General features: G+C 41.5%; 1 protein-coding gene across 2 annotated transcripts in view; it reads right to left on the reverse strand.

Moving 5' to 3' along the window:
* Positions 1-1315, reverse strand: part of COG6 (component of oligomeric golgi complex 6) — a 55898-nt gene extending 54583 nt beyond the window's left edge. Inside the window, exons 1-2 of one of the 2 annotated variants that reach the window (XM_039716692.1) lie at positions 1187-1315; positions 408-551 (exon numbers count right to left, since the gene is read on the reverse strand). In XM_039716692.1, the coding sequence (XP_039572626.1) occupies positions 408-551; positions 1187-1315 (273 nt within the window). Of the gene's footprint in view, positions 1-407; positions 552-966; positions 1099-1186 lie in introns of those variants that run through there. The other variant, XM_039716693.1, reaches the window with a different exon arrangement.
* Positions 1316-14773: the final 13458 nt, after the last annotated feature.

The following is a 14773-nucleotide window of genomic DNA, read 5'->3' on the forward strand; positions in this document are numbered from 1 at the left end:
TAATCAGAAGTGCTGTGTCCAGGCCCAGTTCCCCACCACAACTAGATGCCCCAGTTTCAAGGTACATGCTCAGGGCTCCCTGTTAATCAACACAGAGTAATGCACCTCTAAATATAATATTAAGATGCACTCAGGATTTGGATCTGTTTGAAACATCCAATGCAACACTTCCAATAAATGAAACAATTTTACTGTAAAAGTATATCTACTCTGGAAAGTTAAAATCTCTTTTTATCCTTTTTCCTTTTTTTAAAATTTTAAATCACACAGCAGTACTCTTGCAAAATAACTAGTTATGCTGCATCCTGGAAAGTTAAAATCTATTTTTATCCTTTTTTCTTTTTTTAAACTTTAAATCACACAGCAGTACTCTTGCAAAATAACTAGTTATGCTGCAAAAACATTACCTCTTTAACTTGCTTGAATATGTGCACAAATTCCTCATTTATGGCCAGGCTTCGTCGTTCAATGTCTCCACGCAGGTTCCTTCGGGTGCGCAAACTGTTTTCCACAAAAAAGGTCGAGAGAGCCTTGAGTGCTTCCAGCATTTCCTGGAAAACAAAAAAGGACCTTCAGTTTGCATGCAGTTACAAAGAAGCAAGTTAAATAGTCTGTACCCACCTCAAGTTCGTGGTCTTATTAAAAATAAAGCAAACCTAATAAATGGTTTTAGAGGAAAAGCTACCTTAACACACTCCATATCAACTGACAAACAACTAAAATCCTTGCAGAGCCTTCTTCTTCTAACAGAAAACTCTGTCCACAATTTTGCAGTAGCTTTAAGCTGGCAAACAACTAAAATCATTGCTGAGCCTTTCTTCTTCTAACAGAAAACTCTGTCCACAATTGTGCAGTAGCTTTAACCAATAACACTATTTTCTGTAAATGAATGACCTATCCACAACAAGAAAACATTTAAGTTACAAAAAGCTAGAGAAGCGCCCTTCCGACGCAAGTAATACAAACCTCCCTACGATCCGAAGGGATAAAGTAGGAGCGTGGCATGTTGCTGGAGAAGCGAACACTAATTTTATCTGTAATTAACGCCGCAAAGGACCGCCCGCAGCTCCGCAGCGGAACTGAGGCTCCGGCAGGACTCGCCTCCCCGCCGCGAAGCCTGTCGGGGCCCGCGGCCCCTGACGGCTCATCCGGCCCCCACCCGTCCCGCCGCCGCCGCCCGACCCACCTTGTCATTGTCCAGGCGCGTCTCCAGGATCTTGTTGAGCTTGCGAGACAGCGGGTTGGTGCCGGGGGCAGCCGGGAGCCCCGGGGCGGGGGCGGCGGGCGGCGGCGGCGGCGCGGCGGTGTCGGCCATGGCTGCGGCCCTCCCGGCCACAGCGGCGCCTCTCGGAGCGGCTCCGGCGGAAACGCGCGCCGGGCGTTTGGTTCCGGCCTAGCGCAGGCCGGCCGTGGGGCCAGGCCCGGCCTGGTGCAAGGTGGCACTCGGGGTTTTTCTGTTTATTTTTTGTTTGTTTTCACTGATAAAATATAAAAAATGCATGAAAATTAAAATATTAATAATTAAAAAGAATTTACTCACTAAATAAAGGATTTTGAGTGGATGATACAGGGTTCGCTTCATGCGACAACATAGCTGAATTCATTTCACAAAACAATTGTTTTAATTATGAGCACAGCTAGAAAGGAATAAATAAATGAGATCTCTGTTGTATAAGTTCACAGCAGTGGCTGTAATATATGTCAAAATGAAGAGGCTGTCTTGTTTCTGCTGTGCATTTGCTGACACAGAGGTGACCTCCCAAGGTCTCCCCACCGCCCAGAGCACAAAATCAGAGTCAATCAAGTTGAAAAAGATCTCTGAGATCATCGAGTCCAACCTGCGACCTGACAGCACTGTGGCAGGCAGACCCTGGCACTGAGTGCCCCATCCATCTTTCATTAAGCACCTCCAGGGCGGTGACCCCACCGCCTCCCTGGGCAGCCCGTTCCAATGCCCAGTGACCCTCTCTGCGAAGAAATTCCTCCTAAGGTCCAACCTAAACCTCCCCTGGTGCAGCTTAAGACCGTGACTTCTCGCATTGTCACTTGTCCCATCAGAAATGCTGAGGTGCAGCAGAGGGATTTCTGTGGCTTTTCCAAAGGATGGAAAGCGGGCACCAGATAAAGATAAGATGCCATGGAGAGAGGATGACTAACAGTGCACAGCTGTTATATAAGAGGACATGGGTTCCACCATGGTATTAGCTGTGAAAACAGCACCACCTTTCCATTTGTCTGATGGTGTGTGGTCAAAACCCAAAGATTCAAGCCGTAGCTTAACTCTTCAGGAGTTTGGGGATCTCATATTGCTCTTCTGAAGACCCTTCCTGAAAATAACTGCAAGCACATCAAATAGACATTGCCTTTATGTCCAAGGGGGAGCACTGAGCTTCTGAATGGTTTTATTCATTAATTATTTATTCTTTTACTTTGAGTCATTTACCTCAAGGAAAAACTGTATGACCAGAGCCCTTGAAATCTTAGTGTGATGCAGACAGTGATAGGATATTTTGCTATTTAATTGTTTGTTTGCTTCCTCACATGGATCCTCTGCATAAAAGGGCAGCTTTTCTGAACAGCCAGTGTAGTGCCTTGTTTCTATTCTTGGCTTCTCGTCAGCAAGAAGGATTTCAAGCATTTTCAAACACGTTGTTTTCCTCAGTTTCTGTTTCTCATCCACCCTATTACACTGATGTTATCTCCTAGAAGTCCTTTACTTCTGACTAAGCTTCCAGGAGCCAGGATCTCCCTTCTCCATGTCAGAAGAGATAAAACAGCCTGCAGTCATCACAGGTGTAAGCAATTAATATTAAAACATGTCAAGAAAATCCTATTATTAAAAAATCCCCTCCCACCTATAAGCTGGATGTTGTTAGTTGTCTGAACAACGCTTCAAATGTTGTTAACCTGATGGATAAGTTGACAGAGTGAAGGCACACCTTGAAGTCAGAAAGGCTCCAACATCTGAAACACAAATGTCAGATAAGTCACAACCATTGCCAAGTCTTGTCCAACAAGTTATACCACAAACATACAAGGAGCCAGAAAGAATTCCCTCTATCAGTTGGTACATGCATTTCCTTTTGAAGCAACCAGTTCTGTTTTCAGATGCTTCTTCATGGGTGTGCATTTCTTCAAGAATGTGTTTTGTGAGCCAGAATGCTTCTAGCTAATGTAAAACATTGGGCTGACAGGAACCAATGGAGTTTTGAAATAGCATGTGTTTATCTATGCATATATTCTTTTGAAAAAAATGAGAAAAAATAATCAAGGGAGCACTTTTTTACCTCTCACAAGTCTAAAACCTGTTTGTCTGAGGATACCAGTGCTTATATCTTGTTCATCTTTTAGGAATATTAGATGCAGCTATAAAAAGAAATCCTCTCTTTTTCTGATATGAATAATTTTTACAGGGTAGGTTTTTCCTCAGAACAGATTTTTTAAAACAGAAATGCAAATGTAACTGCAACAAAGTCACCATCTAGAACTCAGCTGGTGTGCCATGTCTTATATTCATCACAAAAGTGGGTTTGGCATGACATCCTTACCAATCTGCTTGCCCACCAGCAAACATCCTGTTAAATCAATTGGATGTACGCTGTGGGATAAAATGCTTGGTATTTTGTGATCTGTAACTCCCAGAAGGTACTTTGATTTCAGTGATCAGTTTCTGTGTGTCAATGATAGACAGTTTGTGTAGTGTGTGTGCTACTGCATGTTCCCTTACCAAAGCCTGACACAGCAGCAGAACTACAGGTGTCAGTAAAGACACCTTACACAGGGCACAGGGTATTTCTGTTAATTTGTTTAGTTCCTTACTGTGGTGGTTTCTGGTTTTGCAGGCTTTCCCTCTCAGACTGCAAAACTGTTTGACAGCTGTTAGTGCTGTACCGCTGGTGAAAGTGTTCACAAACCACTCCTTTGGTGCACAGACAGGAGCACAGTTCAGCCTGCAGAACAAGGTGTGGTCAGGAATGCCACCTGCTGTCTATCTAGCCAAAGCTAGCAAGTGCTGCTGTACTTTCAAATGCTTGGGAGTACGTGTGCTTTCTGAAGACAAAGACAAAAAAAAGTTTGTAGTAGTAATCTGAATTTGTTCCACAAAAGGCTAAGTAGTAATAAAACTTCAGTGGATGAATAGGTTGACTGGGGTCAAAGACATGGCTGGATGTATTTCTCTACCCTGGGACGAAAGAGGAGTGACAGAGCAGGACATAAAGAAAATATTTTCTTAAACACAAAGAAGAAGGAATAGCTCTTGTTAAGGGTGTTGTCATAGGCAAATGAGAGTGAGAAAGGAAAATTTCTGTGATGAAGGAAAAAGAAAATACAAATACATTAAAGGGAGGGAGGGAGGGAGGGAGGGGAGGAAGGAAGGAGGGAAGGAAGGAAGGAAGGAAGGCATAATGCAGAATTTACCTCAATATGATGCACAGAGCACATAGAAATGGGAAGCATTATGAAGTCAGGGATGTGAAAGGTCGTATAACAAATGCCCGTAATTAGTTGGATTTTTCTTACAGTATAATAGATAAAAATGATTTGACAATGCTGTTTTGCATACAATTTACAGGTCCTGCAGTGAAGAAGAGTATCTGAAGGAAGCTGGCCATGATATATTGCTGCTCAACTATGTCATCCCTTTGAAAATGTTTGCAGCCTTTTATGCTTACATCCCTATAGATGGTGGAGTGGAACTTGGCTCTGCCAGGCTCTCCACTGCACACAGCATACTCCAAAAGAAATCCACCAGTGCCTTATAATCTTCACTAGTTCTCTGCCATGAAATTATTCCTTGGCTTTCTCTAGTATTTTGATGTCTTCTTGTGCTAAGGCTGGACTAGAAAATGCAACCAATAGGCAGGAGCACATGAAAATGTTCTGTGTCTTTAAGTCAATTAGAGCTGGGTTTTGTAATGATTTATTTTCTTACAGTTAAATATTATAGAATCTTTTCACCAGACCAAATCAATCCATTTCCTGAGCTAACCTTTAAAAAAAATTCAGACAATGTTGACATCATCTGAAAATTGGAAATATGACTCTGTGAATGATTTGGCCAAAGGTCACCCTGACAGCAACATGTAGTCATGTAGTCTGCGTCCCTTGAAGGTCCAGGAGAATGTACAGTTCTGAGGTTTTAGGTTAGCTCATGCTGTCTCACTTGAGGATTTATTGTCGTGCCTCACAGTCAGCAGTAGTGGCTCTAATATATGTGATGCTGAATCAGCCACCTGGCTGAGGAGCTATAAAACTTCTGTTTGTTATAACTCACTGAAAAGATAACACTAGCAGTACAGTGTGCACTTTAATACATACCAAACCCATGAAATTTTCCTGTTCATCTCCTGCTAAAAAAACTCAACCATTGATTTCAAGGGAAGTACTGTATCAGCAAAACTAACAGGATTTGGTCTAAATTTATTTGATTCTAGAACACTGCAGAATAAAGGACCTTTCTAAGCAGGTGGTTGTCTAATCTATGTGGCCACATCCCTGGCAAGGTCAATTACGTTGGTATGGTACTGCCATTCACTTCAGTGAGGGCCCAAATTTCACCTAAGAAAAAAAGAAAGAAAAAAGTTATTTAGATCATGGAGCCATGAGAACAAATATCTGCTTGTGGCTGATGAACTGCATCATCTTAGTGACACCACATCTCTTTGACTCAAGTATAAAGCTAAAATATAAAGCTTATATTGCTTTGCATATGCTCACTAGTATGCTTACCATTACAATAACAATAAAGAATAAAAAACTGCAAAAAGAAAATACAAGCAGGACATGTAACAAATGATAATGATGTGTGCCAGGTCTGCTGACCTATGTCTTCAAGCAATGACTGTCTGCTGGCAAAAAGTCTCTGGAATGTGTTGTGTTTTATAGGTGAAATAAAAATAACCCAAACAACTAAACAAAAATTACAACTATTCACCATCAGACAAAAAAAAAGTACCCTTCATTATGTCCTGATCTCAGCTGAAGTCAATGTCTAGCAAAGAAAATCTAAAGAATGAAACCTAAATTACTGGGCAGTGCCCTCAGTTCAGCTGATCACCAAAAGGCTCACTATGAGATCATGCCAGGGTCATGATGTGCATCATGACAAGCCAAAAGTAGATCTGATAAACTGCAAGAATGTCGACATTAGAAAAATACCTTTTGAGTCAGTACATCAGCAACACAAGTATTGACAAAGACTGCTGCAAATTTTGATGCCAACTGCTGTATTTTAATCCAGACATCTGGGTCAAACGTCCATGTCTTATGGATCTCTATCAAATCTCTTAGTATTTTCCTCCTTTGACTTTTCTGGTATGTTTCTTGTGAACAGGCTCTTGTTGTGATCCCTTAGTGGAAACTCAGGCATTGCCTTAAGCCCCCCCAGCTAGTGATCAAGTATGACTATTCTTCACTGAAGCATTTTCCTTATTCCCAGAACAAATGGGAATAACAATGGGAATGTTATTCCCAATCACTATGGTCACTTTGTTTTTGTAGTTCAGTATATTGACTGGCTGGTCTGTGTTTTGAAGTGGATTTGAATTTTCCAAAGCTCCTTTTAAACTCCTGTTGTACATCTTCTGCCCTCTTGCCTTTTTTGCATCTACACACACATACTTCTGCCACGCAGGCAGGGTAGTATGACTGGCTTCTCTCAGGTCCCAGCAATTTCTTTACCATAGTCAGTATCCAAAGTACAGTCCTTAGGGTTAGTAACTGCTCTCCTGAATCAGGTAGCTGTTCTTTGGGATGCAGTTGCATAAGATGATAAAATTCCAGCTAATCCTACACAAATATTGTAGTGGCACAGAACAGAAAAGATTATATGGTCAGGGACATCTGGTACATAGAAACTCCCTTTTAAATGACAGATAACAATTTTGTCAGGCAAAAGTGTATCTGGAGCCATGAGCGCACAAGGAGCTCTTGAGGGAAAAGCCATAGCTGGGCATGAGGCAAAAATTATATAGCTTCAACACATTGTCTTGTGAAGGAGCACTTGAGGGATGTTGCTAGTAAAAGTTGCAAAAAGCATGTTGATGATCACAGCAATTTTCATAGCAGTAATATAACATCAACCTAATTTTACAGGTATGGGTGTCGTAAATAGCTTTTCTTAGTGTTCATAACAATTCAGTTTGGGTGATTTTAATGGAACTTTATTGCTACTTCAGGAGAAATAAGTTTCCAAAATGCCAGAAGTTGCACTCTCAGACATCTGTCAGGAGCCTAGCCAAACAGCTTCTCAGCAACTCCAGTGTGGAGCTACCTGGTATATTTGGATTTGATTCTTTCTGTAAAGTTGACTCAGAAGTGTCATCTGGGCTTGCCTCAACCATTCATCTTTGTGTGTCAGCTCCTACAGCCCTTCCAAAGCCTTGGCAAGATGCCATCACCCTCAGAGACACTGGAGAGCTGCTGTGTATAAAAATAACTTATTACTTAATGCCTGACACTGGTTGCAGTCACTGCTGTTGGCTGCAAATTGCAAACAATTTCTATGCAAAGATCTGCTCATCTCCAGATGAAATACATTTAAACCTTCAGTTTCTTGCTAAAATGACCTGGCAGCCCTTTCTGGTGGTCATTTCTGCCTTCATGGCTTTATTACAGAACTAGTATTCCCATGACTGATGCACTGGAAACAAGTAATTGTGTCCCCAAGAGCAGGCAAGTGTTGTTTCTAAATTTTGGTATATGTGGCTCATATTTATCCATTCCCAATCTGAAATAGTGGGGACAGAATGAATCTCTGCCAAAAACTGGCTGCCTGATGGTGACTTAGTGTGTCCTGGGATCACCAGTAGGCTGCAGGACATTGAGGGGAGCATGGTGATGGACTGGCTAGTACTGGTGTCTCTCTGTGGCTACACTGGAAGGAAAAAGCACTGTGTGTTTGCTGCTTAGATGAGAGTTTTGACAAAGCAGGAGTTCTGTGTTGGCATCTACTGCAGCTGACTTTGTTGGTGAGGCTGGGTGTACAGAACAGTGTCAACAGCTTTGTGAAGCACTCACATTCCCTGGCAGAAGCTCAAGGAGCATTTCCAGCAACCTCCAATTACAGTACTAATTACAAGAGATTATCAAGTTCCCCAGAATAGACCCCAAGCTTCCTTTTGCATGCAAACTAGCAACAACTTTCTTGTTCATGCAGGTAAAGCTCTCTTCTGAATATCATCTGTCTCAATGTACATCACTTATCACTGTCAACTTTCTTTAAACAATGCCATCTTAAAATATTGTTGTGCATGCAGAGCACATGCCTGTCAAAAAGCAAATGTCATGTTGAGTGAACTGCCAGTCTAGAGGTTTTGAAAGTATATCTTTACGTTAATTTTGATGATTAGAGGCTTCTTTCTGCTTCTATCCCATACGTGTCCTTTTATGTGATAAAGTCTAGAGTTCTAATAATGTAGGCAAGGTTATCTCAAGGAAAAGCATTAGGTGCTTTAACCAGATTGCAGTACTAACTGACAAAATTAACATATTTGTGCTTTACTGAAGAAAGCTTATGAAAATAAATGCCCATGCTGGCCTGGAGCTAGACTTTCCTTTTACTGGTTAAAAAGCAGATTGTTTTGCTGTGGTGTAATTGCTGATCCATTGCTGATATAGTGATATAGGGACCTCTTAATATTAAGTGGTCTGAATCTATTCTTACTCTCTTCAACTTGAATATCTGAACACTTGCAGACAAAATTAAGAACTTTTAGAGGGATACATCTCAACAATCTTCTAACACCTAAAAGTCAGAGGTAAAACCCGCAGCTAACCATCTATCGGACCATGGAAAGAAAGGCACTTTCAGAATGCAGTTCATCCTCAGATTCCCACCGAGTCTTCTCATCTGCATAGAAAACTTGTGCACTGGACTGTTGAGTAGACAATTTTTTTTACCCCTATTTGTCTGACTGTGACTTTTGACTTCTCTGCAAGTAATTCTAAGAGTATGCCCCAGCTTCAGTACTCTGGAAATGAAATACTGTCTTTGAATCCTGGTGTAACCCCTGGTTCTCCTTATACTCATGGGGAAAGGGGTAAAAAACCCAGATTTGATTTTACAATTAAAAAATAAAATATCTTGTTTTCACAGCAAAATGATCTAGTTTGTGCCTGTAGGCATGTGACATATCATGCAGAGGTTTATCCTTTTGGATGACATATCATGGATTTGCCAGTTGAAAAGGTAGAACAGCCCAAGGGCTGGTTTAATTTTTGCACCTGAATCAGAAAAAATGTTTACATTTTCATTCATAAATCAGTGTTGCAGTCTAGTTCATACCTGCTTCTTCTGTTCCCTCTTCTGCTGTGCCTCTTTTCTTCATTTGTCACCTTCTCTCCATCTTCCCATGGAAATCCCTCTCTCAGAAGTATGTGTTTCACTCTGTCACAGACATGCCCACTTGGAATGCATTATTCACCTTCTCAGATACCAATATTTAACTAAATTTCTTTTTATGTGATGGGATTTGGACACAATTTCTACTATCAGTAGTGGAGATATGCCAGCATGCTACCACAGGGATACTGGCTTATGTCTGATTCATTGAGTAGCTGTTTTACAAGAGACTTGAGTGTGAGCAGGAATACATATGTTGAGCTCCATTTTCCAAACTGTCAGGCACTGTCTTGAGGATATACCTAAGTTCTTCATGATTCGTGGACAGAATTTCTGTGTTTTATGAGGTTGAGCCAAAGTTCCTTTATTTTTTTCAGTCACTGAAGTTAACAGAAGGCCTCATGGATGGGTATTGCAGAATAAATTAACTTCAGCTGAAGAAACAAGATGGTTGCAAAGGAAGAAGAAAGTAAATTCTTACTACATCAATAAGAGAGGAGGGATTCATTGCCTTTGAGAATTTGAAGGAAGAGGATAAGGATTAATTCCCTTTTTGTCACTGCCTCAGCCCTATTCTGCCTCATTTTTCTGCAAATATCTAAAGACTCAAGCGATGGGCAGTTATTTAATATGCAGAGCTAGCACAGAGTCCTCTCTACTCAAATATGGAAATAGCTTAGCAAATATCCAGTTTCTCTAAGGCCAGCTTATGGTGTATACTTGAGTAAAGAATTTTTTCCTTAAAAAAAAAAGTCCTTGTTTTAATGGGTAATTTCCCTTGAAAATGGTAAACTGAAAATTAAATGGCAAAAAGCAATTAATTATTGAAATTGTAATATCCTTGTAAAGGTTAAGAGGTAATATAAATGAAGTTCCTGTGAGCACATTAATAGAATTACTATCTTCCCCCTTATAAGTGGTAACTGTAACGACCTTGCTAATTAGCTTTCTCATCAGGAAAAGGAATATTGAAATATGCAGTTATATTGCAAAAGCACAATCGATGAGTAGGTTATTTTGTTACAATATAATATCGAGAGAATACTCTCGCATGCTGAACCTCCCAAAGATGGTTAAGAGATCTTCCCAGAGCACGTATGGGAGATGAGTGAATCCCCCATAAACCAAGAGGAGATGATTAGTGACCTGCTAGAGCAATTAGACATGCCCAAGTCTGTGGGCCCTGAAGATCCACCCCAGAGTAGTCAAGGAACTTGTGAAAAGAACTTGCCAAGCCACTCTCAATCACCCAGCAGTCCAGGTTAACTGTAGAATTTCCAGCTGACTGAAAATTAGCAAATGTTACACCCATCTACAGGAAGGATTGGAAGGATGCTCTGGGGATATACAGGCCTTTCAGCCTGACCTTGGCACCAGGAAAGGTTATGGATGAGAGATCCTGAGTGCCATTGCATGGCCCATGCAGGACAACCAGGGGATCAAGCCCAACCTACATGGATTTACAAAAGGCAGGTCCTGCTTGACCAGCCTTGTCTCCTGTATCTATACCTTTATATCTATTACAGAGATATGTATGTAATCCATATATCTGTGTTATAAATACACATATATATGGATGCTATATGAATATATATGAATATATATACATGAATATATATGTATTACAGAGATTTGTATATAATCATATATCTGTGTTATAAATACACATATATATGGATGCTATATATGTACTGGATTTACTAAGCACAAGCCTTTTGGAGAGTTGTAAAAAAAGGAGCTTGTTTCTTCCCCCATTGAGAAAATGTTTCGGACATTGATACACCTGGAAGCGAGTTCTGTTTGGGTTTCAGCTGACAAGAGCTGGCACTGCAATTCTTCTGTGGATGAATCTCTGCGAGATTTCAGAAGTTCCAGCTTCGTGGAGTCCCTGAGTTCTGTACAACACTCAGGGTGTGATGGGGAGGGGAGGAAATGAGCTTCCACTTGGAAAATGAATTGGCCATTGTCCCCAATTAGAGGATTTTCAGCTTTCCTTTCTAAAAACCCCAGAAATCATTAGCCATATCCTTGGGAATGTGATCTAATAGGGTGACCTAGATGCAAGTGATTGCTGGAACTCACGGGGAGAGGCAGCTCTGCTCCAGTTCTGTGGAAAAATCCTGGGGGAGAAACAGGACACTCAGGACACTGCCTTGAGCCCCCTTCTCAGATACACCCAGTTTAACCAAACCGCTAAAAGTCACCTTTGGGCTCTGCAAAGGCACCTTAGAAGCCTCAGCGCAGTGGCCCAGAGCGGTTACAAATCCCAGAGCATTTATGGAGAACAGAAGCCCGCTCTGCTCTCTGCCCCCGCTTTTCACACGCACGCCCTTCCTCGTCTGCGGCCGCATCAAACGCTGCGGAGGGGCCGGGGCAGAGCCCGCGGCAGCCCCGCGGGGCCGGCAGGTGCGAGGGGCCCCCGGCCCGGGGTTTGCCCGTGGCGGCCGCCCCCAGCCCAGCCCGGCCCCGCCGCCCACCGAGTGTCACTGTCGAGCAGCGCAGCGCAGCGCCCGCCGCCCCGGGCACCCATCGCCGGCACACCGGAGCGCTCCGGGCCCTGAGCCGAAACTGTGACCTCCTGCTGAAAGCTGATCCCGGACTGAGGCTTTAAAGGAAAAAGAAAAATCTTTTTGTTGCGCGTGTCGTTAAACAAAGCCGTGTCTCCAGACGCGCCCGCTTAGGGCGAGAAAGCAGCGCGGCTAGACGCGCTCTTTGTGCGTTCCCCGCATCTTTCTTTACCAGCATCAGGGGAACATAGACAGGTGTCCCACTCCTAAGTAAGATGACACTACTACATTATTGGTATTGGGTCTACATGCACAGAAAGCAGGCTGCCAGTAGATGAGCATTTCTTACTGGGAAATCACTCGTTCATCATCCAGATGTTCCTTATTTTAAAAAGTCCAATTAAGAATAGTGGAAATTTGGTATTGAAACCAATCATGTTTTTCGTGAGTTTGTGCAGGGTTAAAACAGTTCCCTGGTAAAGGAGGATGGGTCTGGGACTGTAATCTCAGAGCTCAGTCACTTTGGCTGTGTTTGCAAGTGCAGAAAAGGCATTCCTCCCTTCAGCCAAGGGGTTGGTGCAGAATAAACCACCTTGGCCTCTCCCACAGCCACCAAGCTTGTCAACAACAGGACACAAAAGAGAAAATCAATAGCTGTGGCTACTATATTAGAGCCTTGCAGAATGTAGAGCTGATGGCTTTTATATAATAGATGATACGTAATAACTTCATAAAGATGAAACAACATACGGAGGGTTTATGGCAAATAATAAATATTGTTTTCCTCTTTTGTTTTGCACTGACATGTTATTTTTATGTGCACCCAGAGATTAAAAGACTGATGTTAGCAACAACAGCATTGTGTAAGACAACTGTCTTTCAGAAAAAAAGGCAAGTTTTGTTATAAATTGTTAGTAAGAGAATTCACAAAATTTATCACTATTAGAACGACCAAAAAAATAAGTGTTGATGACAGGATACTACTAAAATAGAAGTGGAAAGAGGCTTTTAGTTAGAGCTAAGTTTATTGCCCAAGATTCAGGTCTGGATGGGACAGCTCGAAACTCCAGGTATCTAGTTCCACCCACAGTAGAAAACATGCAATTTGTTTGACTTGGGATGACACCATACAGATGGACAGGATCTGGTCACTTGAATTTGTTTTCTTACCTTCCCTGAGAAATTTTCAGGTGTTAAAGTTGAGGTTCTCTTTTCATATCTTTTTAATTGATTTTTTTTCCGTAGCTGCTTCGAGATTGGACATAATTTCAGGCAAATGTACTAATTATCAGGTTATTTCTCTAACAGTACTTGTCTGTTTGGTTTTCAGTGACTGTATTCGAATAATTGGGTTGACTTTCTGTTGCTCCCAGTACATAACCTCAAGTCTATTTTTGTACCTATACCTTCTTTTTTGATTTAAAATCGAGTACAGACACGACCTGAAGATCCAGTTTTGTGAGATGCTCGGAACCATGCTGGTGTGATCACTTTCCTGCAGACTGCACAACCAAAAACAGATGGTGGCCTGAAAGATAAAACTCTTTTTTTTTGGTTCATTTTCTGGTCAAAGACTGAAGAATGAGATGGGTTTGGTAGCTGTTTCATTTTCCTTGGATTCAGGAACATACATATTCCCCTATGGCATATTATGTTGTCTTACAAGTCATACTGCAGTGAAAGAGTCTGTGGTCGAGCCTGTGATGTGTATATTAGCCAGGATTGATTTAGGTACAGTGACAGGATTTTCTGTCTTTATTCTGCAGTGCTGATTAGCTCCATCAAGTCTGTAGTGCCCCAGCTGTAACAGCAGCTTAGTCAATGGATTGAGGAGAAGCAAAATGGTAAAATCTATAAGCATTTTTCCATGTCCCTGCTGGGGTAGTTTTCTGACAATGTATTCATGGGTGTTTGATTCAGCCTGACTTCAGTGGTTGCAGCAGAGAGTAATCCGCAGCTCAGGTTCCCTTGACCAACTATGAAGATTTCTCACAAGTGGATTCTTTTAAAACTCAAAACACCAGGACCAATTTTAAAACTAGCTGCTATTTCAGTATAGACAAGACCATGGGGACCATGTGTTTTGTTATTGCTATATTCTGAGGAGGTATCTGCTTTTGTGGTTGTGAGAAGGATTGTGAATCCTAAAGCACAATGTAATAGCTCCCCTTTTGTTTTGAACAGGTTAGACTGGGACAGAAACATTTCAGCTAAATTTCAAGTAAAATACTTCCAAGCACAATGATTCTGAAAGGTGAATCAAATGTTGATACAGTTGAAGCATGATGAGTTTTAAACATTAAGAGAAAATGGAATGAGAGTTTGGATGTTACCTTATATACACAATGTGTTTAATTTGTTCCTAATCAAAACAAAACTCCCTGGACAGAATATGAATTGTGAAATAAAGCTTATTTCCCTGCAAGCGACTAAGCCATGCAGCCAGCTTGTGGGGGCATTCAGAGAAAGTTGGCAAAATGAGATGCTTCAGGAGAGATGCAAAATTCAATGTACAGTTTCCATGAGGGAAAGCAGAATGGCAGCAGCTCAGGGAGTGAATGTACAGGCCATATAAGGCAAATAAATGAACTGCTGTAGAGATGCCATTAGCAAAGCAAACACTGACTTGGGGACCTTGGCATATATCATGGAAGAGATAAATTGCATGAATAAATTCATGCTTGTTTGCTTCTCCCTAGGCTTCCAATGCCAATTTTAACTGAGAAACAGTTTCCATGTGTGAAACAGAAGTTTTTCCACAGTCATTTTAATGCCAGGCAATTTCTACCCATGTCTGATCCCAACACATGCCTAATTTAGACATATTTATCACAGTTTCATTATAACCCAGGCCTTTGGCTAAGAAAAGAATGACAGACCTCAGTCTTTAAACAATTAAACAACTGTTTAATAACAGTACTCA

This window comes from Passer montanus, unplaced genomic scaffold (genome assembly GCF_014805655.1).
Source record: "Passer montanus isolate IOZ18808 unplaced genomic scaffold, ASM1480565v1 scaffold36, whole genome shotgun sequence".
Classification (NCBI taxonomy): Eukaryota; Metazoa; Chordata; class Aves; order Passeriformes; family Passeridae; genus Passer; species Passer montanus.